We start from the raw sequence: 25006 nt of genomic DNA, 5'->3' as shown, positions 1-25006 counted from the left end.
TTTTATATTACTAGATGTAAATACGAAATACAATCGTATAGATAAAACCCTTTGTAATTTATCTTTGTAAAAATCAACACTCTCGAGGTCGATACTAATAGTTAGTTGTGAGTATGAAACTAAGATATTGTTATACAGCTAGCTGTATGGAATCAATGTTTCCTAAGAAAACCAAGAACAGTGCACAATTATACTACAACCAATTAATTGAATAGCCTACTTATTTTCGGTATAATTTTAATGAAAGCTAATAATTTATGTAACAGTAATTAGTGTATTTATAAATAGTTGTCTATGCAAGATACTTAACGTCCATCGGCCGGATACCATCAGCAACAGCCTTCTCTGGGAGAGAACAAACCAGCTTCGAGCTGAAGAGTAAATTAGAAAAAGACGATGGAAATGGATAGGAAATACATTACGCAAATCATCAAACTGCATCACGAGACAAGCCCTAACATGGAATCCTGAAGGGAAGCGGAAAAGTGGAAGGCCAAAGAACACAGTACGTCGGGAAATAGAAGCAGATATGAAGAGGATCAATAGGAACTGGAAGGAGCTAGAAAGGATTGCCCAGGACAGGGTTGGATGGAGAATGGTGGTGAGCAGCCTATGCTCCTTCACGAGGAGTAACAGGCGTAAGTAAGTAAGTAAGTAAGTAAGTAAGTAAGTAAGTAAGTAAGTAAGTAAGTAAGTAAGTAAGTAAGTAAGTAAGTAAGTAAGTAAGTAAGTAAGTGAGTAAGTAAGTAAGTAAGTAAGTAAGTAAGTAAGTAAGTAAGTAAGTAAGTAAGTAAGTAATGTATATCATTATTTTTGCAAATGATGACATTCTAGTAGTAATAAGCAATAAAATCCCGCTAGTGTGTTTTGTCCAACTTGACAAATAAAACACTCAGGTTATTATTCTGTTAACTAATTTCAAATAGTTAGTTTATTTAAATAAAATGATTCTGTTCAATATAGAAGTTTTCACTTACCTAAAACAATTTTTGCCGGTGAATGTGGTGGAAGCCAAAAAATTACTGATGTAAGCGATGATAATAAAATACTTGGTATTATTAAGATATATGTATAAAATGCAGATTTTCTTTTAATCCATACATGAAATGTTATATCAGGATATTTTTCTGGACAACAAGGATAAGAGATTTCTGTGAATACAGCACTTGAATTTAATAAATTCCATTCAGGATTAGTAATATAATTAAGTAGACGAAAATTTCTTTCACCATCATAAAATGAAATATTAACACGAAATCTAAAATAAACAATTAACAATAAATTTTATTAACACTCATAAGAGATATAAAAATGTTTTCCTTGATCTATATTATTGATTAAAATCAGGTATCGACCTCAGTGCAATGGAAGATGGTCGCGCAAGTTCGTGAATTGGTTGAGGTTAGACATTAACACCGTTGGATACCGGCTCAGTGATCTAAAGGTTAAGTGCTCACGGACAAGACTGATAGGTCCCGTATTCGAATCCCGCGAGCGGGATCATGGGTACACACTGTTGAGGAGTCCTACAGTAGGATAAAACGACCATCCAGTGCTTCGAGGTTTTCAATGGTTGTCTAACATCATTTGGTTCATGACCTCAATCGAAAACTTAATAATCTCCGCAACCCTATACTGGTGATAGTTTTGTGCTGACGGAATCTGTAAAGATTTTGTTGACTGAGAGAATCCAGTCAGCATAAAGTATCAGATGATGAGATATGGCGATACAATAATATAAAAATTTCAGTTCTAAAGATCACCAGTTGTTACATGAATAGTCAATGATAACGAGTCGCTCAACGACAGATGTCAATTCCCACAAGATGAAAAATGTGCTTTATTTATGCGGACTATTACCATGTAGTGAGGTTCAGAGCACAGCCTAACTTTATTAAAAGCACAATCGCATTACTAGAAAAGATATCAGTTATTGTAACAGAATTATGAACAATATTCCAATTATTACTTTTATCTATAAAAGGGAAATACAAGAATATACAGACATAAGAGCATTTTAATGCACTTGATATTTGTTCAGTGGTTCGAGGTAGTTATGAGGCAAGCCCCAACTTGGAATTCCTGAAGGGTAGCGGAAAAGAAGAAGGCAGGATAACACAGTACATCGAGAAATGGAAGCAGATATGAAAAGGAAGAATATCAACTAGAAACATTTACAAAGGATTGCTCAGGACAGGGTTGGATGGAGAGTGCTGGTGGGCTGTCCATGCTCCTCCATGGGGGGGGGCAACATGCATAAGTAAAAGTAAGAAAGTGAAGGTAGTCAACTGGAGAGACCATGAACTGTGGTCTTCACTATTTGACACTTATCAGCAAAATGTACTAGTAGTCCTTATATATCTTCACTTATCTAATTCATTAGTTTTCTTATCAACTTAATGGAAATTAGTAAATTTCATTTGTACGAAAATTAGAATTTGGGAATTTTGGCAAATTCTTATCATTTTGCAATATTATGATTTGTATTTGTTATATTCATTAAGGATATGATGATAGTCAAGGTAACACACCGAATTTTTGACATTCGTATCTAGTTTTTTTCAGTAAATAAAACTTTGATGATTATCTAACCGTATGTACTTAAAAAAGATTGCTTACCCGTCATAGCTCCACGGTCCAAATTTCAGAACACATTTTTGTCGATCAAATGGAAAATATTTAATATCAACAGAACATGTACTTTTAAATATACCCATTGGATTCCAAAGTACACTTCCATCAGAAAAAATCCTTGCATCACATGGTCTTCTTTCATTGAGTCTTTCATCTGCACTGTAAAATAAATAATAATAAAATTACATAGAACAATTCAAAGAACATTTAATGGAAGTAAACTACAATTATTGTTTTCTACACATACCGTGATCACTTCGTAGTTGAAAGATGAATTACTTAGACTAGCCACTTCTTTCTGTATCTATCAATTCAACTACTCCTGTGGAGCAAGTTATATTGGCAGATGTTCTAGGAATTTGTATTTTCGCGCTCGTGAATACCTCCCAGTGTAGTTAAGCAAAGGTGTAATTAAAACTATTATCAACTCCATTTTAGCCCATTTAATGCAGACAGAATAGGCAGCCAACATGGAGCAATCTTTCACAATCATATAGCGTGTTAACAGCAGTATGCCTAAATTCGTCAGACTGAGAATCCTGCAGACGACTGAAGCAATTACTATTCGGATCAAAAAGCCAAAGCTTTGCATCCAAAAACATTTATTCAATCACTTGTTTTATTATAAGAATGGGGGTTTGCGGATATTGTAGTAATTTTTAATGGTTGAATCGATGAGTCGATTAAAACTAGATCACCATGGAAAACCTGGAATCACTGAACGGCCGTTTCGTCCTAGCATGGGACTCCCCAGCAGTGCGCACTCAGTGATTTACTATCTCACAACAGACGCGTATGAACTCCACTGGTCACATCTTCTCACTAGAACTTCAGGAAACACCTCTTGAAGTCAGTCACTAGTGAGCATATGATGATTATAATCAGAAGAGTTTTTTGCGTATATTATAGTAATTAAATAGTTGAATTCACGAGTCGATTAAAGCTAGATCACCATGAAAAACCTGGAAGCACTGGACGACAATTGTTAGTTACAGTAGTATAATCGAGTGACATTGTATATTGTGTCCATTAATTGATATCAAATGCTATTCAGTTTAATTCATTCAAATTTAACCATTAAACAGAATAAATAAAACATAAAAATCAATGAATTCAATTATCGATATGATTTATTTTTAATGTATAATAAAACCTCATCTATCAAACTCTTCACTGAGTTGTACAAATCTTGGTTTCCTATAGCAACTACTAATTTTTTGAGCTTATAATGAATACTTCATTCGAAAAAGTCGTCAGTCAATCAGTCAGTAGAAAAGCAGAACTTCAAACGTACGTAAATCAGTTCGAGTTGCCATACCACATTAGCACAGAGATACAGTCATCGGTTCAAATCCCATAATGGTAGAGTCAGTAAGAGTATAAGCAGTAATCGGAAACATTAGGGTTTGAAGATGTTATTTAAAGAGTATAGTCCAGTGAAATAGATTTGGAAAGAGAAAAAAGAGGGACAAGAAGAATTCAGAAGATTAGAATTTGGGAGAACACAAAGAGTGGATGCACCTGGGTCATTGCAAACGATTTCGAGCCATGTCATTCAATGTCTCTAACCATCGGTTGCTATCATCTCACGGATTCCAACCAGTATACAGTCAACCGGAGAACCAGGTACTTATTTATATTCAATAATTTTGATGTTTTATTATATTTCCTTGAAAAAGCTTAGACCAGATTGCCAGGCGAATAATACAACGGTGAAGAATTATTATACAGTTACCTTTCATTTCGCATCATTATTAAATTTATTATCTTATTTATTTATTTAAACATATAAATATTGGTAAAAGAGGGGAACAAATAGATATGCGCTACATAAATCATTCGGTTTGTGTGAGGGCTGTGATACTGTCCAGGTGTCTAAACCGAAGCAGGTGGTTTTCTTAGAGGGCCACTCCCCAAATCTTTGATATAAAGGTCTAATCCACAAAGCAATGGAGTAACGTAGGGGGATGCAGCCTCATGGTAGACAGTGACCAACAATTGGTTCATACGTCAATTGTTTCCTTAAAATTCTGGAGACCATGTACACTATCGGTTTGGAATAAGGGCTTTGCAACTTCCGTATGTAGATCCTCCGTATCCACCAACCCTGTTAAACACCGGACATTCGCTTTTCGTCCTCTCAATTTCGTAAACAACACTCCCACTACGAGAATGTAGTGAGTAGGACTTTCTTTGGAGTGGATGTATGAACTTGGCCATTTGAGAGAATTTCCAGAGGAATAGCTGACTCTCCCCACTCCCGGTCATACCAGGGTATTGGGGGCAAATTTATGATCTATAAACAGTTTAAAATTACTTAATAACTAAGCCATAATTCATAAGTTAATGACTTTTTAATTATTTTTCTTTAAATGGACCGAAAAAAGGAAATTATTTTGATTAATTCTATTTATTTATTGAACACAGAACGCGATTATAACACACTGTCAAATTACTAAGCTCAATAATTATTTTTTAATCATTTACTCATTATGTAATAAAAATGGCGGAAATTCAAATGAACATTCCGTTTTATTATCTATTCAATTGAGGAATAATTATTTAAATGAATGTAACCAATTCAGTATTATTTAAGTAATAAATTACATAGTAACTAAAATTAATAAAGAAAACATTAAACGAAAAAAAAATACATTTTTTGTAGTAAAATTAGTTATAATCAGTATTGTATCTAATATACTTACATTTAATGTAATAATAAACATAATGTTTAAAGGGGGGGGGAATGAATACAATAGAAATAAATCTTAATACATTTATCATTTTTTATTAATTTAATTTTAAACAATTGATTCCTTTTATAAATTTCGATAGAATAACGGGAAGATGGAGTTGATATGAAAAATGTGATGTAGTTGCGCTATACATTTCGAACAATCTGGTCATACACATATAGTTGTCAAGGCATTTTATATGAAAATGATCAAATCATCGTGGGAGGTAGAAAACTAGGTTCATCGATAGCGAAACAAATAATTGAAACGAGGCACAAAATTGACATTAATACAGCTTTTAAAATGTTGTATAGAAATTGTCAAGGACGAATTCTCAAGTTTATTGAAACTTTGGCTATTCATAAATTTATAACCCCCTTATATGTACAAAAACCATTTGTCGTAACCTTGAATTTACCTTGGTAATCTTTAAGTCATTCTATGGCCTAGGATAACGCGACAATTTCTTATTCTTTCTATACGATATAAAATTGTTTCTCTCCTCTTTGTTACTTTTTTACTTGAACTTCCATTTAATTGACCTTTATTAATTTTCATATAAAAATGTCCTGACAAGTATATGTGTGTGACCAGATTGTTCGAAATGTATAGCGCAAATGCATCGATTCCGCCTTCCCATTGTTCTATCGAAATTTAGTTGAAACTATTCACTGGTTGAAATCATGAGTCAATTGAAGCTAGACCACCATGGAAAACCTTGAAGCACTGGACAGCCGTTTCGTTCTATTGTGGGACTCCTAAGCATTGCACATCCAAGAACCCGCCTTCCGCGAGATTCGAACCCAGGACCTACTGGTCTCGCGCACGAGCACTTAACCACTAGACCACTGAGCTGGTCGGCGTCCAACGGCGTTAATGTCTGACTTCAACTAATCCACGAAATTAAGCGACACATCCACTATTGTTATCAGTGAGTTACTACCTCATAACTGACCCAGGTCATAATTACCACAAACAACCCCATTTGTCTTAAATTATTAAACAGTGATTATATTCATATTTAAATATACTGATTGAAATAAAACAAGATTATTCAAAGGTCATAATGACCTTAAATATAATTATTGCTAATAATGGTGTTAATATTGAATATTATAAAATGGATTTGAAATGAATACCAGAAAAAGAAACATACATCTATATAAGTATCTAACTAGTTATGATGATAATAAAAGTCTTTATTATTCAATAATAAATAAACAATATTTAAAATAGTTTTCCTCATTAACATCTGTAATTACTTTGATTCTATTATAATTTACTGTTCTAAATGGTTAATTATATAACTATTCATTTTGTTTTGCTGAACTCTATCATTGAAATAAAACATTGAGATTGTTAATGGAAAAAAATACAAAAAAAAAGAAAGAAAAAGAATATCTTTATTTGATTTCATTAAGATATTAGTTGTTAGGATTAAAAAATTATTCATTATTCGGTGCTATTTGTTCTAATTCACTTAGTATTGTTTATTTGAATATTCCCATTGATGTTTAGAACTGTAACTGATTAGTCTCTTATGGGCATATGTGTATACTGTGTGTGAGGCTTCGATATTAGCTATCAGGACTTAATAGCTAAGTGGATAATGCGAGGATATATGAAGGGAATAGTACTTAGTTCGAGTCCAAAAGTGAACATCAACTCTGGGATGCAGGTATATCCAACTAACGAGTCTCAAATAGAACGAAACTCCCGTCCTATATTCCAATGCTAGCCAATATCCATCTTTGCTTATTCGTTCTAATATTGACGAATATTCGTATAAATTACAAAATTACTCTTTTCAAATATATTACATCCTAACATTTAAAAAAAAAACAATTATTTACTGTATTTGTTCATTGTTTGGTGAGATAATATGACGAGACTATAAATTATGGACGAACCAATCAAGTATAAGATAAAACGCCTCGAATTTTAGCGCCAAACTCATTCATCCATTTGGCTAAATAAAGTTTTGGCTTTATAGCTGATGTCAGTTTGTGATGAAAACCCTAAATCTAATTCTTAACGTCAACCGTCAACTGGAAATCATAATTCTAATTCGTCACACAGGTTTATAACCTCCATTTGGTCCTAGTTATTAGGTGAACACTCTTAAAGTCAATCTGGCATCGCTCAAAGGTCGTCCATAAATTTTATTCTCACCAATAATTTTTTTAAGATAAAAAAGCTTTATAAGATCATTCATATTGTGATGTGTGCTACTGACGTTGACAGACATAAGTAATATGTATCATCAATCGAAAGTGAAATGCCTGGAGGCAGAAGGTTAAAGAGATCAAATAAAAGAGGAGAAGAACAAAGAATGATTGGTTTAGAAATAAAAGAACAGTGAAATCTGAGACTGCTGGCTGATATTTCGCTGAAGGAACAGTCAAGTTTCAGACAATTACCTGATGTTTTGCAAATGAAGAATTTACTGTATGGTTCTCAGATTATACTAAGATGCTCGATAAGTTTGTACTTACATATACTCGATTGTTCCCCCTTGTGTTCTCGTTCCCAAACAACAGAATGTTTTCATATCATTTTAATAAACAGGCAACTTATAATACTTATTAAATTCAATGCCATGTATTTGATTACACTAATCAGTTTTTATCATAGGCTCTGTAGAATTGAAACAAAATTGCCGATTAACAAGTATTCAATTTTTAAGAATATAAAAAGGAATAGGTACCATTCATTTTATAAATTCAAAAAATGTGGTAACTAAGACGTTTCTGTAAGCTGCTAGTTATGGTTTCACAGATTTTCAACCACCACCCCCTTGCGCCTCCCACCGTCATCGTTCTATTCAGTTGAATTATTATTAATTAACGATAATAAAAAACAGCATTCTTCACCATTAAAATGGTTTAATCAAATATAGAGATGGTAACTAGAATCTATACAGTTTAAATGTTATTTAATAAGATCATTAACAAAAAAACCACTTGAGTAATATTTAGTAATTAGAAGTTTGATGAAGTACTTTATTCATTTTTTTTCTCTTCTTTTCAATTGAGGTCATATTTACATTTATCTAAGTAGATTCTTTTTATTTATAAATATGATGACTTACCTATTTCAACTGAATTACTTCATTTAATTAAGCTTGATGTTTTATGTAGGTAAAATGTAATTAATTATTACCCAAATAGTTATTTTATTTGACTGTTTATTGTCAATGCTACTTAATTTCTTCTACTTATATTAAGTTTGTTCCATTTAAAAGATTTATTTGAATAGCTTGTTTTTTGCTTTAAGGAGCATTCTTTGATATAGTTATCGAAATGGTTTACAAAAAATTGTTCTGTTTATTGACAGACTAACGTTTTTTTTAGTTAACTCTAAAAAAATCTCCCAAATATGATATTGCTTAGCAAGTGAATTTCAATTTGGTTATGAATATTAAGCAAACCTTTACCCTTTTGCTTCCTTTTAACTTTTATAACAGTTTAAATTGATTGGTTGAAGTTAGAGATTAACACCATTGAATGCTTGCTCAGTGGTTCAGAGGTTAAGTGTATAGTGGCTTAGCTTCGTTAATCAATCATTTTGATAACAATTATTATATAAATTTCAACAGTATTTGAATTTAGAAGGCATTAAGAAGAGGCGACTATAGTTTATTAACGAATAGCACAAATAACAAAGTTACAAGCACATCGAGCGAATTGGAACAGAGAGGCTAATACGTGTGTAAGCGAATACAGAAGCGAATTTATAGTCGAATCCAATCAAGGAGCAGATAGGCAAGGCAAATGCAATTTATAGGATTTTAGTACATACATACATGGGAGAGAGAATGATTCATCGAGAGATTTTAAGCTAGATAGATATGTGCATAGGCTGTCAAGTAATCAACTGCACACGTTTATACAGACAAGGTAGTGATCACAATAGTACAAAGAAATAAATGAGTTGTTACTGTTTCAACAACTCTGTCTGTTAAACAAGTTATTTAAGGGAATTGAAAAAAATTAGCCATAATCGAAATTAGTCGTAAGTGTTGCTATAAACGTTCATGTGCGGGACCGAACGTCTTGGATTTGAGTCCTTCATGAAGAGTCGTGGATGTCTACTGCTCAGGAGTCCCATTCTAGATCGTCCAGAAACTCACTAACCTTTTATTTATTTATTCGGCAAATATTCAGTGCAATTTCTGAATTTTTTTGTTTCATAATACCATTATATCTTAGAATAGTCTTCTTAGATTTAATAAATCAAAATTGAAAGTTACTATTAGATAATTTGTATCACTATTCCTTTTAGCTAATGTTCAGATAATCTGACGATAGATTTATTCAAGAAACAACTTTCCAGTTCCAACAGTTGAATCCATGAGTCGATCTAAGCTATAGCACCATTGAAAACCTGGAAGCAATGGATGGCTGCTTCGTCCTAGCGTAGGACTCTTCAGCAACGCAGATCCACGATCCCACGCGCAGGACTCGAGCCCAGGACCTTTTGTCTCGTGCGCGAACGCCTAACCTGTAGACCTCCAAAGTTATAACTTGTTGATTTTACGGTATTGAGAATAATTAAAAATAGATAGTTGAATCAGTTTACAATAAAGAAAAGCATTATTGATTTATATAAATTATTCCTAAGATAATGAAAATTCTGAAAATGTTCTATCAGCTAAAAATTTCATTTGATTAAATCAAGAATAATTAATATAGAGGTTTCTCATCCGCTGTTTACAACCTAAGCTTTATAGTATTAATCTTAAAAGATCACTGTACATACTTTATATCACAACATCGTAAGCTACTACGCTTCATATCAAGGTCTAGAAAATGGAACACATTGTTGTGTTCATGTTCCACCGTAAATCCAATATTTGTTTGTGCCATACCGAGAAGTTTTAGTAAATGAGAAGCATGTTGATAATCATTATAGGTCACAAATTTACCAACAACATACTTGACGTATAAAGTTATATCAATGATTATTGATTTCATCACAGTCTGTTCTAGGTTTTTCTAAACATATTTTCGAGGATTGGACTCAGTAGGTTATCCATAGCCAGCCACTCTATCAATCCGACGACAAAAAGCGTTATCGAATTGAATCTTCATTTCTTCAGTACACATTAGTAGAAGTTGTTTAAATTAATCTTTTGGTAGAGGGAATAGGTAAGCGTGTTGGTATATTATAAAAATTTAGTTAGTCCGATTAATTAAGTAATGACGTATCGAATTTAAATTCTTATGATTGGTAAATGCCGTATGTACTATTCAATAGGAGAGTCTAGTTTGTTATAAGTCAGTTGCTTTCTTCTGCATTTTCATATAATGTGTAATCTGTGACGTAGTAGGGATGCTATTTTATGTCCATTGCGAAACCTACTTTTATTTAGTGACTGATCTGATGTCAGTCTGTAATGAACACAACTTTGAAGTAAGCTTCTATGATTTTAATTTTACCTTAGAATATCACATCCCTAGAAGGATGTTGAAATTTTAAAATTTCCCTCTTGAATTTTATAAAATATATTAAATTTACTACATTTTACGCTTATATACATTAAATTTCATACATATAACCATTATATTTCCAATTTATGTTATACTTATTCCCTACTCTTAAATGTACGATAACTTGTCCATCAAACTAATATCATTCACCCATACTCTCACACTTAAACACAACAATATGTTTATCAGTACTAAGTGACTGTGTTTGACTGACTATTATTCAGTAGTAACAATGATTACTATGCTTAATGTGTGTTATCAATTTTGAGTTTTCGATTGTCTAAAGATTGTTTAATGAATGTACGTCAAGTAACAATATTCTTGAGTCAATCTATTTCCGAAATATGAAACTATATGGTTGTTAGGACACAGTTGTAAAATTTTGTACATATTTACTCAGTGATTATTTACTTAAACCAAAATACCATAACTGACTTAGAATAACTAATTATTCATGGTATTTATAATTGCTTATACTTAATTCGATAGTTTCAAGGGAAAAGAGACTGTTCATGACAATATTTTAAAGCATATATATTAGTCATAATCATTAATCCACATTCATCACCAATGATAATACCGCTTTCCATGTGGATATTTGCACGAACAAAATAAACTTGGTTTGAATTCTTGAATATCCGACATTTGTTATAGTCATTATCCAAAGTTGAGCTGGATGATCTATTGAGGAGCTACCGTCCTTGTTATGAATAATGTCATCACTGTATATTCAAAATAGAAGTAATCGTTAATTGTGTTGACTTGAACCACAATGAAAGCTCATAGTTAAGTCAATCAGCCCCCCAGAAAAACGTAATAATATAGAAATCACTTTTGTTGTTTATCTCTATAAATATACATTTATGAATCGCAAAGCAATAATAAATTTGTTACACCTTATAGACTGATCTGAATTTAGTGTAAGACAGTTTATCTTTTATTCAATACACCTGTATTGATAAAGAGAATTCTATATTAACTCAGTGTCGAAGACTTCCCTTAGATGTTTTCTAAGCATTTTTAAGATGAACGATAAAGACTCTGTTGGGGGTGATCAAGAAAATTTCTCGCAAAAGACAAGCAAGGATCAGGAAACACTAAGAAGAGTTTCATCCAGTCAGCGTTCACTTGAAGTTTTAACCATAAATATCAAGGAAGTGAAACATCACATGTAGAGGTTCTGATTGGCTGATTGCTATACTGCTACTATAGTTAGTAGCATTCCAGAATCTTCGAGCAACCCAAGGACATTTAAAATATTATAAAAACCCTATATTTACTGTATTGAAATGAACCTTGGAGTAAAGTACTTCTCTCATATTTTGCGTCTTCTCTCTCGTGTTCAGGTCGCTGTATAGTTCTAGCTTGGAGGGTCACAGAATAGCTTAGGAAACGAATGTAGCGTTCAATTTGCAAGACTTATCAGACTCAAACTGAAATAATTTACAGTTCATTGTCGTCTTGAAAGAAATTTTCAAAATAAAACTCTATACTACTTATTAAATATTTCCTTATTTATTTTATATCAAAACCTCTGAAACATTATATGGTGTAAAATTGCCAGTGATACAGTGAACGACTTAACTAATTACATTTACGCTTACCTAAAATATGATTTAATAAAGGTAATTAAATAGAAATTGTTCATAATCAATATCAGGTCAAGCAAAATAAAGTACATGATGATATTTATATGTTATTACATCTAATTGATAGTTTAGATTAAATTGTGCATTATGTAATCGAATAGTAATATCTCTGGGAATTTCAAAAAAATAGCTTTAAAAAAATAGTGAGTCAGTATCGTTTTCATTCGACTTAACCACTAATATATGTATATGCATTACTTCGGGGATGTACAGTGCTAAGGAATTCCACAATCGGATGAAATGGCCGTCCAGTGCTTCTAGGTTTTCCATGGTGGTCTAGTTTCAATTAACTCATGATCTGAACTATTGAAATTACTTCAGTGTATTCAGTGATTCAATACAAAAATAATTAACTCTTTAGGTGTGTTGTAATTTAAAATGATAATATTCAATTATATTTATTAGTCTATATTCACTGACCGTATATTAGTATATTAATTTTCTATATCCTAAGGATATCAGCGGCTTCAGTGAAACAGAAAAAAACCATCAACTTATTTTCCTGTTACTATGATTATTTGAAAATCAAGTAATTGAATATTCAGTTTATTAAGTTTTATTGGTATTTATCAGAATGGGTTTTGCGGAGATTTTAGAAACTCCGATAGTTGAAATCATGAGTCAATTGAAGCTAGACCACCATGGAAAACCTCGAAGCACTGGACGGCCGTTTCGTTCTAGTATGGGACTTCTCAGCAGTGCGCATCCACGATCACGCTCCCCGCGAGATTCGAACCCAGGACCTACTGGTCTCGCGCGCGATCACTTAACCACTGAGCCGGCCGGCATCCAACGGCGTTAATGTCTAACTTCAACCAATCCACGAAGTTGCGCCACCGTACACTATTGTCTTCAGTGAGTTGATATCTCACAACAGAGGGTGAACTTATTCTTTTCGTTTCCATATGAAATTGCATGTGATAACGAGCCTTGTTGAAGAGTTCAAACAGGTGGATTACATTCTATGAACTGTTGCAAACAATAAACCTTCTATATTTAACTTCAGTAGAACCAAATTAAATGAGTTTACTAGGTATACTGAAATAATAATTTTACAGTATTTTAAGAGCTTTTTTGTGACTTAACACTTCAATCACAAAACATCATTCTATAGTGTTCAATCGAATGTATGAAGACTCGAATATCTACGATAGCACTATGTACCACGTGCCTGATAAATTATTAGATTTCAATTAGTAAGACCTAAAAAAATTATTCTTATTAGGCCAATTTAAAAGCAAAAGAACACAATAAACGATAAGTATCGAAGTATATTTATCTAGAAGGTTATACAATAGCTTGATGCACTCACAGGCTTTACACGTTCAGATTTGTCAAGCATTTAAATTAGGCTTGGTGCGAATAAAGTCTTGTTTTAATAATTATTAGTTCGCCTATATTCTTATATATTGTATGATGTATGTATCCACATGTGAATTTGTTCCACCTATCTGCCTAAGCAATAACTATTTTGACTGTATTCACATTTAACCAATAATGACTTATCCGCTTATATATTTGATTGTGAGGTCATTGAAATTGGACAGTTTCCATAACGGAATATTGAAATATTTATTTGCTTGATAAATACTTATCTATTCATTCCTCTCTTTCACCATGTGCTTGATGGTTACGTCATTATTCAAGGTACTTTGATATGGCTTTTAAAGACAATAAACTGTCAGGAATTGTCATCAGGACAGTTATCCTGTTAATTTATATACGAATTGTAAGAATAGTCACATAGATAATAATTACATTTAAGATCATTTTTACAAACAATAAACCATTTAATGTAACACCAGATTTCTGAAATTTATGATTAATAATGATTAAATTAATGAATCACCTAGATATACTTACTAATTATAAAGTGAAATGTCGGGTATCCACAAGTATTCCACAGGTATAGTCACTGAATCAATACCACCGTATTCATTTGGATTCCATATTAAATTGTGATCTATCCATTTCTAATTTATGTTTAATATTAAAAAGAAAATACAATATTTAAATTAACATTATTTCAAAAAAAATTAAAATGTTACTTTATAAGAAGGTATTACTTACTTACTAACGCCTGTTACTCCTCGTGGAGGATCATAGGCCGCTCACCAGCATTCTCCATCCAACCCTGTCCTGGGCAATCCTTTCCAGCTCCTTCCAGTTGTTATTCATCCTTTTCATATCCGCTTCTATTTCCCAACGTAATGTGTTCTTTGGTCTTCCACTATTCTGCTTCCTTTCAGGATTCCAATATAAGGCTTGCTTCGTGATGCAGTTTGACGATTTGCGTAATGTATGCCCTATCCATTTCCATCATCTTTTCCTAATTTCCTCTTTAACTGGAAGCTGGTTTGTTCTCTCCCACAGAAGGTTGTTGCTGATGGTATCCGGCCAATGGATGTTGAGTATCTTGCGTAGACGGCTATTTATAAATACTTGTACCTTCTTGATGGTGGTTGTTGTAATTCTCCAAGTTTCAGCTCCGTACAGTAGAACTGCCTTGACGTTCGTATTGAAGATTGTCACTTTGATATTGGTTGAAAGTCGTTTTGAGTTCCATATGTTCTTCAATTGTAGGAATGCGACCCTTGCTTTGCCAATCCTTGCCTTTACGTCTGCATCTGAACCTCCTTGTTCATCGATGATGCTTCCCAGCTATGTGAAGGATTCTACATCTCCCAGAGTTTCGCCATCAAGAGTGATTGGATTGTTGATAAGAGGGTATTACATAATTCCAATTTAGTTTACCAGTCAATATTTAGTTTCATACTTTTGAGCTTATTTATAACAGAAAAATATGATAAACATGTATGAAATCTACATTATAGTTGTTGAATGTACAAAAGTCAACTTTTAAATGAATCTATACGTTACTTTTAAGTGACGTACTAGTACTAGAATAAAAGAAGAGTGTGTATACACTTAAATGGTATAACATACTCAATTGTACAAATGAAATAATTATCTAAATATCAGTGAATGATATCATTATTGGCAAGTGAATGAATTATGTTGTTACTGATATTCACAAGTGAATCTTAAGTCATGATTGGGATATCTGCTCATCCGAGTTAGACTGCTTTATTATAGGCATTATAATTGATCGAAATTCAAGGCGAGATTATAATTTATGGGTAAATCTCAATCAAATATATTATAACAGGTCTTGGATTTTGATGTGGAATTCATTCATCCATTTGGTTAAATAGCGTCTTGGCATTTTAGTTGATATATCGGTTCATGATAAAAACTCTAAGTTTAATTCCTAACCCTAACCATAAACTGTAAATCATAATTCTGATTTTTCACCCTGCTTTTAACCGTCATTTAGTCCTAGTTTATAGGTGAACATTCTCAGGGTCACTTTAGCGTTGCTCAAAGGTCGTCCATAAATTATAGTCTCACCGAATTCAGTCTTGGATATAAACAGATTATCTTAAACTCTTACTAATAATGTTAATAACATCATATCCGTTGAAGTTAGTGGCCTTCTGAATACAGTAACTCAGTAGATAACTCATTGGTGTTTAATAGGAACGACACAAGATTCAAGTCCTAATGTGGTTACCGAAATTGTCATGTAGATATATCCAGCTAATGAGTTCTAAATAGGATGAAGTCCACCTACTAAAATTTAATGCTAGCCACAATCCTTATATTCTAAATAAATTAACGATCAGTGATATTTTGTGTAATCATAGGTGTTGTTTTATGTGGGTTTACAAGTGATTATTCATTCACTAATTTTTTAACTGTAAGTTCCTATAAAATAGATGGACTATTCTAAAAAAATGTCATAGGAACAATAGTTTACAAAATATCAATCAAGCAGTTATTGAAGCACAAAGAATATAGAGCATCATTCATGGAGTTTAACCTGGTTGCTCTATACATCAACATATGGATATATTTGGCAATAAAAATTAAGAAAGATTCACCTATTATTTAGTTAATGATGACCGCAACTACAATCTATATGTTTACTCTCTTATTTTTGACTCATAATCTGTGTAGTTTATTATCATATTAATTTACCATTCAATGTAGACTTATTGCTGTAATAAATAATGTGTTGTAAGCATTTCTTTTAATTCAATGACTGGTAACGTTCTACAGTGTGTATATCATTGTATCTTAGATGCAATTATTCGTCGTTTATGTCGCCATCACATGTTCAATAATTTGTAACCGTTATACCATTAATGGTCATAATAGTGGTAAATGTTTAAAATTTTCTCCAATATTAGCTAGTATTCTTGACATCAATACTGATAAACCACGATAATGAATTTTAATTGTTTAACATGATTTAGCAACAATATTTACTTCCATATAACTTTTTCTCTCAGCATACTATTTCACTTCTCTGTACAAATATTACTCATGCATTCCGCCAAACTTTTATTGGATTTTTTAACTTATTTTATCAGAATGAGGATTTATAGAGATTCTAGTAATTCTAATAGTTGAATTCATGAGTTAATCTAAGTTAGACCACCATTGGAAACCTGGAAGAACTAGACAGCCGTTTCGTCCTAGTATATGATCTATGATCATGGATCGATTGAAATTAGACATTAACACCGTTGGATGCCGGCTCAGTGGTCTAGAGGCTAGGCGTTCGCGCGCGAAATGGTAGATCTTGGGTTTGAGTCCCAAGCGCGGGATCACGGATGCTCACTTGTCAGGAATCCTAGGACGAAACAGTCCTTCAGTGCTCCCTTATTTTCAATGGTGGTCCAGCTTAGATTGATTCATAAATTCACCCATTAAAATAACTTGTTTTAGTCAATAATAATTGAAAATCTGATTGACTTCTTTACTATTTGAAGAAAACATTCCACTATAAATTCCCGCCAAGTGTTTTAATCACCAATATCTCTTCTTTAACTTTCATACTGAAATAGTATGATAATAATTACTATTAAAATTTCATCATGAACTGATAATAGATTATGAGAAAATTGTAAAACTTTGTACAAATTTACATTTCTCCAGGTTTATTCAATTCTTATTTCACTTATTCATGAATGATTCAGTTCAGTCTCTAGTGTAAAATAAATCACCATTTATTTATCATAATCATGTAATTACTATTTTGTACTGTCATTATTATTATTATTTACAGAAATGTTTGTAAGAGTTCATGGAAATCGTTAATTAGTTGTCGATTATCTTGTGGATGTTTCAATGCATCTTACTTTGTGCTGAACTGCATGTACCCCGGCTTAGTGGTATTTACCCTAGACTTCAGCGGTTATTATTTACGTATATATATATATATATATATATATATATATATATATATATATATATATATATATATATATATATATAGTAGTATTGGTAACTAAGATGTAATTAAAACTGTTTCTGACAGAACACAGTGAATTTACTACCATATGGAATGACTTGAATAAGTTTTGTTCTCAGAAATGACAGTTCACTCAGACAATAGATGACATAAAGTATGAAAAGTGAGGTTAACTATTTTCTACTAACTGAATATAAGTAGTTTTTAAGTTGATGTATAATGATGTCAATGTATTTAGCCTAATAATTAATTTTTATATTATCAATAATACAACTCGATAAAAATTAAACGTTAAAACTGTATTAAATTTGATTCATACAATTGACCAAGAGACAATTAGTAGTTTAGTAAATAAAATCTCGAAATCTGAAATCAGTTCTGACCTTAAATTTCAAAATGAATCACAATATAGTGTTGTATATTACACTCAACTAACTAGTCACTAAGTAAAACCAAACGAACATTCAATATTCCACTGATAGCCTATACATATTGTTTTGATGATGAACTTAATTCAAAAGTATTAGTCCCAGCTACTTATCGTTGAAAGTTCAGCTTTTTCTTGATCGTAGTATATTTCATTTCTTTTGTTCTTGTACCTCATAATTTTACTAACAAACTTTTATGTTCAATAATAATCTGTCAGACCATTTTCAGATACAATGAATTCCTCTTCAATTTACTCCTCTGAATGTAATTTCAATAGATGATTGAATAATGTCTTAACCAAAGCTTCTTTTAAAAATTATCGTATAGAAATTACCAAAATGAAAATAAAATCAATTCTTAGTGTCTTGGATAAATAGATTTTCCTATTTGGCCAATTGGTAGATGTCATTTGTTAAGAAGAGTAGATTAAAAAGGAATTAAATGCAGTTGAATAGTTTTTGTGAGATAATAGTTGCCCACAAAATCTACTAGTTTATATAGTAAAATGGATATAGGGTAAATTGAAACCTTTGATGGTATTTTTCGGATTATTATTATTATTATAAATGGCTTTATTCAATATTATATTTTTGGAATTTTCGGCACAAAGTATTTAAACAAGTTTCCGTTTCTAATTCGTTAATCGATTCTGATGATGAATATTGAGTGATCACCAGTTAGATGTTAGCAGTTCAGGAATCGACATCTGGATAATGTTCATTCTTTTCAATGCATATTACCAGCAACCACGATGTCTCTGGTTGTACTTTATATTTAGTTGTAAAGTGAATGTTCGTAAACTTTTCATAAAGGCGCCTGAATAGATTATGTGATTAATGAACATAATGATGTTTTAGAACAAGCAAAAAACAGGTAACTTGTTGGAATATCTAGATGGTAAGAACAGGTAGCACAGTTATTCTAGTAGGCCGCCAGATGGACATAATTAGTAAATATAATTAGCGTATAACTAAATGAGTGCATTTCTATATTACCCTAATTGTAACGTTTTAGTGGAACTAATGGCTGTTGTCATACGTCTTACTGTTCCCTAATTATTGCTCATAAGTAAAGTACTATTTCCACCGACCTTTTCGTTTTACAATATAATTGTGTTGAAAGGCTGATTCCTTATTTGGTGTATTATGTGGTCAAGCACTTCAAGTATATTATTATGTGATCAAATCGAGTACAATAAAGAATTGATCCACTTCCTGTCTGAATCTTTTGATTAGCTACTCGGGCTCACCAACCAATAAGCAATAAAACTTTGGTTGTTCAGTGAACATTGTGTACATTCGTGGACTAAATCAGTTCGTTTGGTAATATAATACTTTTCTGTGTACAGATATGAGTAGTATGTAGCGGGAATAGGAATTAGAACGCTTACCAACAGAAGATTGAAATAGAGAGAACAAGAAGAAAAATAAGAAGATCAATCGGAATTAAAACAAAATTAGAACAATGATGAAGTACATAAAGGACAACTGAAGAAAGATGTGCAAATGCAAGGTGCGATTTTGCATTAAACAATAAATAAATTTACTGCTCCTGAGTTTTCGTTCACTACAGTACGTAATATCGACTAATATCTCTAGACATACCAAACCAGCGCTGTTTCTCAGAACAAAACACAGATTTTGTGTTCAAATAAGAACGGAAGAAATAGGTTGTGCTATAATCGAAAAATATTCATCTTTTTGAGAATTAGTATCAAACGCAACTAAATCACTGGGAAGTTTAGCTGCAAATATACTATGTTGAATTAAGCAATTGTTATGATAACAAAAACAATATCAAACCACAGACCACATTGAATCACTTATCCTTAAAATCAATAATTGAACTAGAATCGCAAATCTATTCATGAAAATATGGAATACAAAGGAAGGAACTGTAGGGCTTTGTAGTACCTTCACCTTATTTTTTGATAAGTATAAGTGAGTTATGGAGACCATTGAATTTTCATAGTTTACGTCAAGGAGTGCTACTAGCTTAACAATTATTAAAATATCAGAAACCAATGAACATATGTTTCGTCCTTGTGTAGGACTCTGAAGCGGTTCGGATCCTTGATCCCACAGGGAGTTGAGCCCAGGTCTCACCAATAATAATCATACACTCATCATTGGCTAACTTGTGTATATAATTCTTGGAATTCTAGTAAAAAGCTGAAGCTAGTGGAGTTCAGTCATGTCGAGTGTGGGATATTTATTTACCGCAGACAGACTAAATGATCTGAACATCAAACGCCGTGGGATCGCGGAAGAGCACTTCCGAGGATTCTTATCTAATAACCAAACAGACATCTCATTTGTTTTGTGTTGAATAAATAAATAAAATTTTCTATTGAACAGTGTGAATGAATTCATATTTTGTTCCTGAAAGAAATATTTATTTAATTTTAAGCTATCACCCAATATTGTTTTCCCAACCATTCGTTTCTTCTAGAATACTATTTTTTTGATTACTTTAATTTAACCTTCATTTAAACCATAAAGATTTCATTGAGATAATCACTGATTGACCGGAAAATGTCTGGAGAATATAATGATAAAATGTTAAGTCGTAGTCACCAGAGACAAAAGCCAACAACGTACGGGGGGCTAGGTAGCCAGCACAGCCGAGAGAACAAAACACAAAGACAACCAGAAGCAGATATAGCAACGTTATATATCAACACACAGACCAACGACAAAAAAGGAAAAAATACACAAAAACCCAAAAAGGGCGAAGAAGAGAGAAAGAACAAACAAGAACGAAAACAATAAAAATAACAAAAAAAGCAAAGAGGATAAAATAACAAGTAATTAAGTATAAAAAGAAAACAGAAGTCGGAGTACAAAATCAAAACCTTCCGAATCAGAGCAGATCAGACCAGAATCAGAGCAGATCGTTTATTTCAGGCATACTTAGTTTATATATCAATCACACAGACCGCAACGTACCATAAAATAGGAAATAATATTTGTACACAAATAAGTGTAATTGTTGAGTAGTTATACAATAAGAATATCAGTCCATGAATAGTCCTCGGAAGTTACCTGTAACTTAATCTCCACTCGGATATAACAGTCACGCTAATATTTTAATTTTATCATTATGTCAACTGTATAGCTCTCAAATCACTTCCGTACAATTATATTTTCTGTATGGGTTAAAGCTGTTTTAGAAATGAGAACAACCCTGAACAGATAGAAATATAATAATAATAATAACAATAATAATAATAAATAGCTCAGTGGTATCGTCTCTAATTGTGAAGCTGGGTGATACGGGATGGAATCTGTCAGGGAGTATCAGTTCCCTCAAGATTACAGCTACACCTTTCTGACAAGTGCCAAGTAGCACGAAACCCAGGTCCAGGGTTTCCTGTTGACTACCTTTAATCACCATCTCATCGCAATCAAGACAGTTTATTAGTCCATGATAACAATGAGAAATGATTACATGGCTAATGGTCTTAAGTAAACAGCGTGATTCGATAATAAAGTGGCTTAGATATTAATAAATGTAGGAATAATAAGCGAAATGAATTAATATAATAACATAGGAAATAGGTTATAGCTTGATGAACAAGCTTATTAAAATAATAATCATTAAAATCTACACAATAAGAAACATGTGACTGACTAGTTTAAAAAATATAACTAACAAAGAAGAATAAACAGAGTGTGAAAAACTGGTTGAAACGTTTGGTAAGTCATATCCGGATAAATAAAAGACAGCAGGTATTTAAATTTTCTAAAGAACACAGAAACTGGGGTAATTAACTCGAATTTCTATAGCTTCTTTTATGTATAGCAGATGAGATCGTCCCTTATTAAGAAACGTTTTAAAGTATACAATAATAAACCATTTCGAACGCTTTAGTTCTATCTACTATATAATAGCCATTGTCGAGGTGTGAAAGAACGGAACTGTATATTGATTTTATGAAACCGTTTTCCAACCATGAAGAGAAGTGTTCGGTACTCCTTTGGCCATGCATATACTTATCAGTTTATATTTAGGTAAATATTAAATTAAATCCGCCTGGAGCCCTTCTTGTGCTACTGCCGGTCTCAAGCCCGGGTGAAGGAGGAGGGTTGGGCATGGGGTTAGCGACCCCATCCCGTAGAAAACTAACTTGCTAACAAAACGCTAACCAGATTCCTGATCAAGACACCAAAGAAAAGCGATCTCAGCAAGTGTGATAACTACAGAGGCATCAATCTTCTCCCAATATCAGGAAAACTCTTCAACAGGGTATTATTAAATAGAATGAAGGTTTCCGTAGACGACCAACAGACTGAATTCCGTAAGGACCAATCGTGTACAGACCAAATCACAACGCTATGGATTATTGTGGAACAATTCATTGAATAGAATTCGTCACTCTACATCAACTTCATTGACTACGAGAAATCATTTGACAGCGTGGGCAGGACAAAACTGTGGAGGCTTCTTCGACATTAAAGAGTACCTGAGAAGATAATCAATATCATATGGAATTCCTATGATGGACTAAACTGCAAAATCGTGCATGGAGGAGGATAGCTGACAGACACGTTCAAAGTAAAGACCGGTGTCAGGAAAGGTTGCTTACTCTCACCCTTTCTCTTTCTCCTGGTGATCGACTGGGTCATGAAGACATCAACATCTGAGGGAAAGCATGGGATACAGTGGATAGCTAGGATTCAGTTGGACGATCTAGACTTCGCAGATGATCTGGTTCTACTATCGCACACGCAACAGTAAATACAGGAGAAGACGACCAGTGTAGCAGCAGCCTCCACAGCAGTAGGTCTCAACATACACACAGAAAAAAGCAAGATTCTCTGATACAATACAACTTGCACCAATAGAATCACATTTGACGGAGAAGCATTGGAAGATGTCAAGACATTTACATACCCGGGCAGCATCATCGATAAACATGATGGATCTGATGCAGATGTGAAGACGCAGATCAGCAAAGCAAGAGCAGCGTATTTACAAATGAAGAACATCTGGAACTCAAAACAACTGTCAACCAACATCAAGGTTATAATTTTCAACACAAATGTCAAGACAGTTATACTGTATGGGGCTGAAACTTGGAGAACTACGAAAGCCATCATCCAGAAGATACAAGTGTCTATTAACAGCTGTCTACGCAAAATACTTCGGATCCGTTTGCCAAACCAGTTCCCAGAGGAGGAAGAAATCAGAAAAAAGCACTGGAAGTGGATAGGACACACATTGAGGAAAGCGCACAACTGCATCACAAGTTAAGCCCTCACATGGAATCCTCAAGGCCAAAAGAGGAGAGGACTATCAAAGAACACATTACACCGAGAAATGGAGACAGATATGAGAAAAATGAACAACAATTGGATAGAACTAGGAAGGAAGGCCCAGGCAAGAGTGGGTTGAAGAATGTTTGTCGGTGGCCTATGTTCCATAGGGAGTAACAGGTATAAGTAAGTAAATATTAAATTGGTAACAAGATTATTTGATAACATGTATTGTCCTTATTTACATGATAGATGGAGGGTATTAATTAATCTATTTATCCATCAATAAAGAAAAAAAAAAGATAAATCAATATGTTACTTACATATAATGAACGAACACTTGTTGTTAAAATTTGATCCATTTCATCTAAATCTAATATTTGTAACAATTCTAAACCAAATTCTACAGTAATTTGTTGTGTAATTTGTATTGGTGTTACATAAACTCTTGGTGTTAAACCATCTACAACTGGTCTAGATTGTTTTTCATAATCATATAATAAATCTTTAATTAAACGTTTTTCAGCCCAATCTGTTGTAATACGATTTAAATTAGATTCCCAATTAAAATTTAAATTTGTATCTAATGATTGAATTGTATTGAATGAATTATTGTTATTGATTAATGATAAATGATGATAGGATCTTGAATAATGATTGGTTAAATTTGAATCATTTTTAATTAATGATTTATTATTATATATTGAATGAATCCATTGAATATTGGAATAAGTTTGTTTCATATAAAGTACGATATAAAAATAAACTATGAATTGAAATTGCATATTTGTTTATTTTGTTTTTGTTTCTTATGGTTTTTGTTTCTTTTTATTTATTTATTCACAAATTTGTTTATTCCTAATATCAATTTATGATCTAAAATTAAAGCAAAGGATAAATTAGAGAAAACATTAACATGATGTAGTATATATATAATGTGGTAATATGAATCCTATGATTATATAATGAAAAAAAGATGAAAATTGCACTTTATAAATTCCACTGGTTGAATCATGGGTTAATTGAAGCTAGACCACCATGGGAAACCTCGGAACACTGGACTGCCGTTTCGTCCTAGTATGGGACTCATCAGTGCGCATCCACGATCTCGCACCCCGCGAGATTCGAACCCAGGACCTATCAATCTCGGGCGCCAGGTGCTTAACCAACTAGACCAGTGAGCCGGCCGGTATCCAACAGTGTTAATGTCTAACTTCAACCAATCCATGAAGTTGCGCCACCGTATACCATTGTCTTCAGTGGGTTGATATCTCACAACAGACCTGGTTGAACTCCACTGGTAACAACTTCTCACTAGAACTCCGGGAGTATCTCTTGAAGTTAGTCACCAGTGAGCAGATGATTATTATCAGAAGGGGTTTTGTGGAGATTTGAGAAATTTTACTGATTGAAATCATGAGTCAATTGAAGCTAGACCACCATGGAAAACCTCGAAGCACTGGACAGCCGTTTCATCCAAGTATGGGAC

General features: G+C 32.8%; 1 protein-coding gene across 2 annotated transcripts in view; it reads right to left on the bottom strand.

Moving 5' to 3' along the window:
- The window catches only part of CHRNA1 (Acetylcholine receptor subunit alpha), a gene marked incomplete at its 5' end in the record, with an annotated part of 39424 nt that extends 15064 nt beyond the window's left edge, over window positions 1-24360 (bottom strand). The window contains 4 exons of one of the 2 annotated variants that reach the window (XM_012939444.3): window positions 978-1258; window positions 2620-2793; window positions 14374-14483; window positions 23841-24260. In XM_012939444.3, coding sequence (XP_012794898.3) covers window positions 978-1258; window positions 2620-2793; window positions 14374-14483; window positions 23841-24260 — 985 coding nt within the window. Of the gene's footprint in view, window positions 1-977; window positions 1259-2619; window positions 2794-11342; window positions 11584-14373; window positions 14484-23840 lie in introns of those variants that run through there. The other variant, XM_051215042.1, reaches the window with a different exon arrangement.
- Window positions 24361-25006: the final 646 nt, after the last annotated feature.

Source organism: Schistosoma haematobium, chromosome 2, assembly GCF_000699445.3.
Source record: "Schistosoma haematobium chromosome 2, whole genome shotgun sequence".
NCBI classification, from domain to species: Eukaryota; Metazoa; Platyhelminthes; class Trematoda; order Strigeidida; family Schistosomatidae; genus Schistosoma; species Schistosoma haematobium.
The sequence above is the reverse complement of the archived record's forward strand: the minus strand, read 5'-3'. Positions and strand labels throughout refer to the sequence as shown.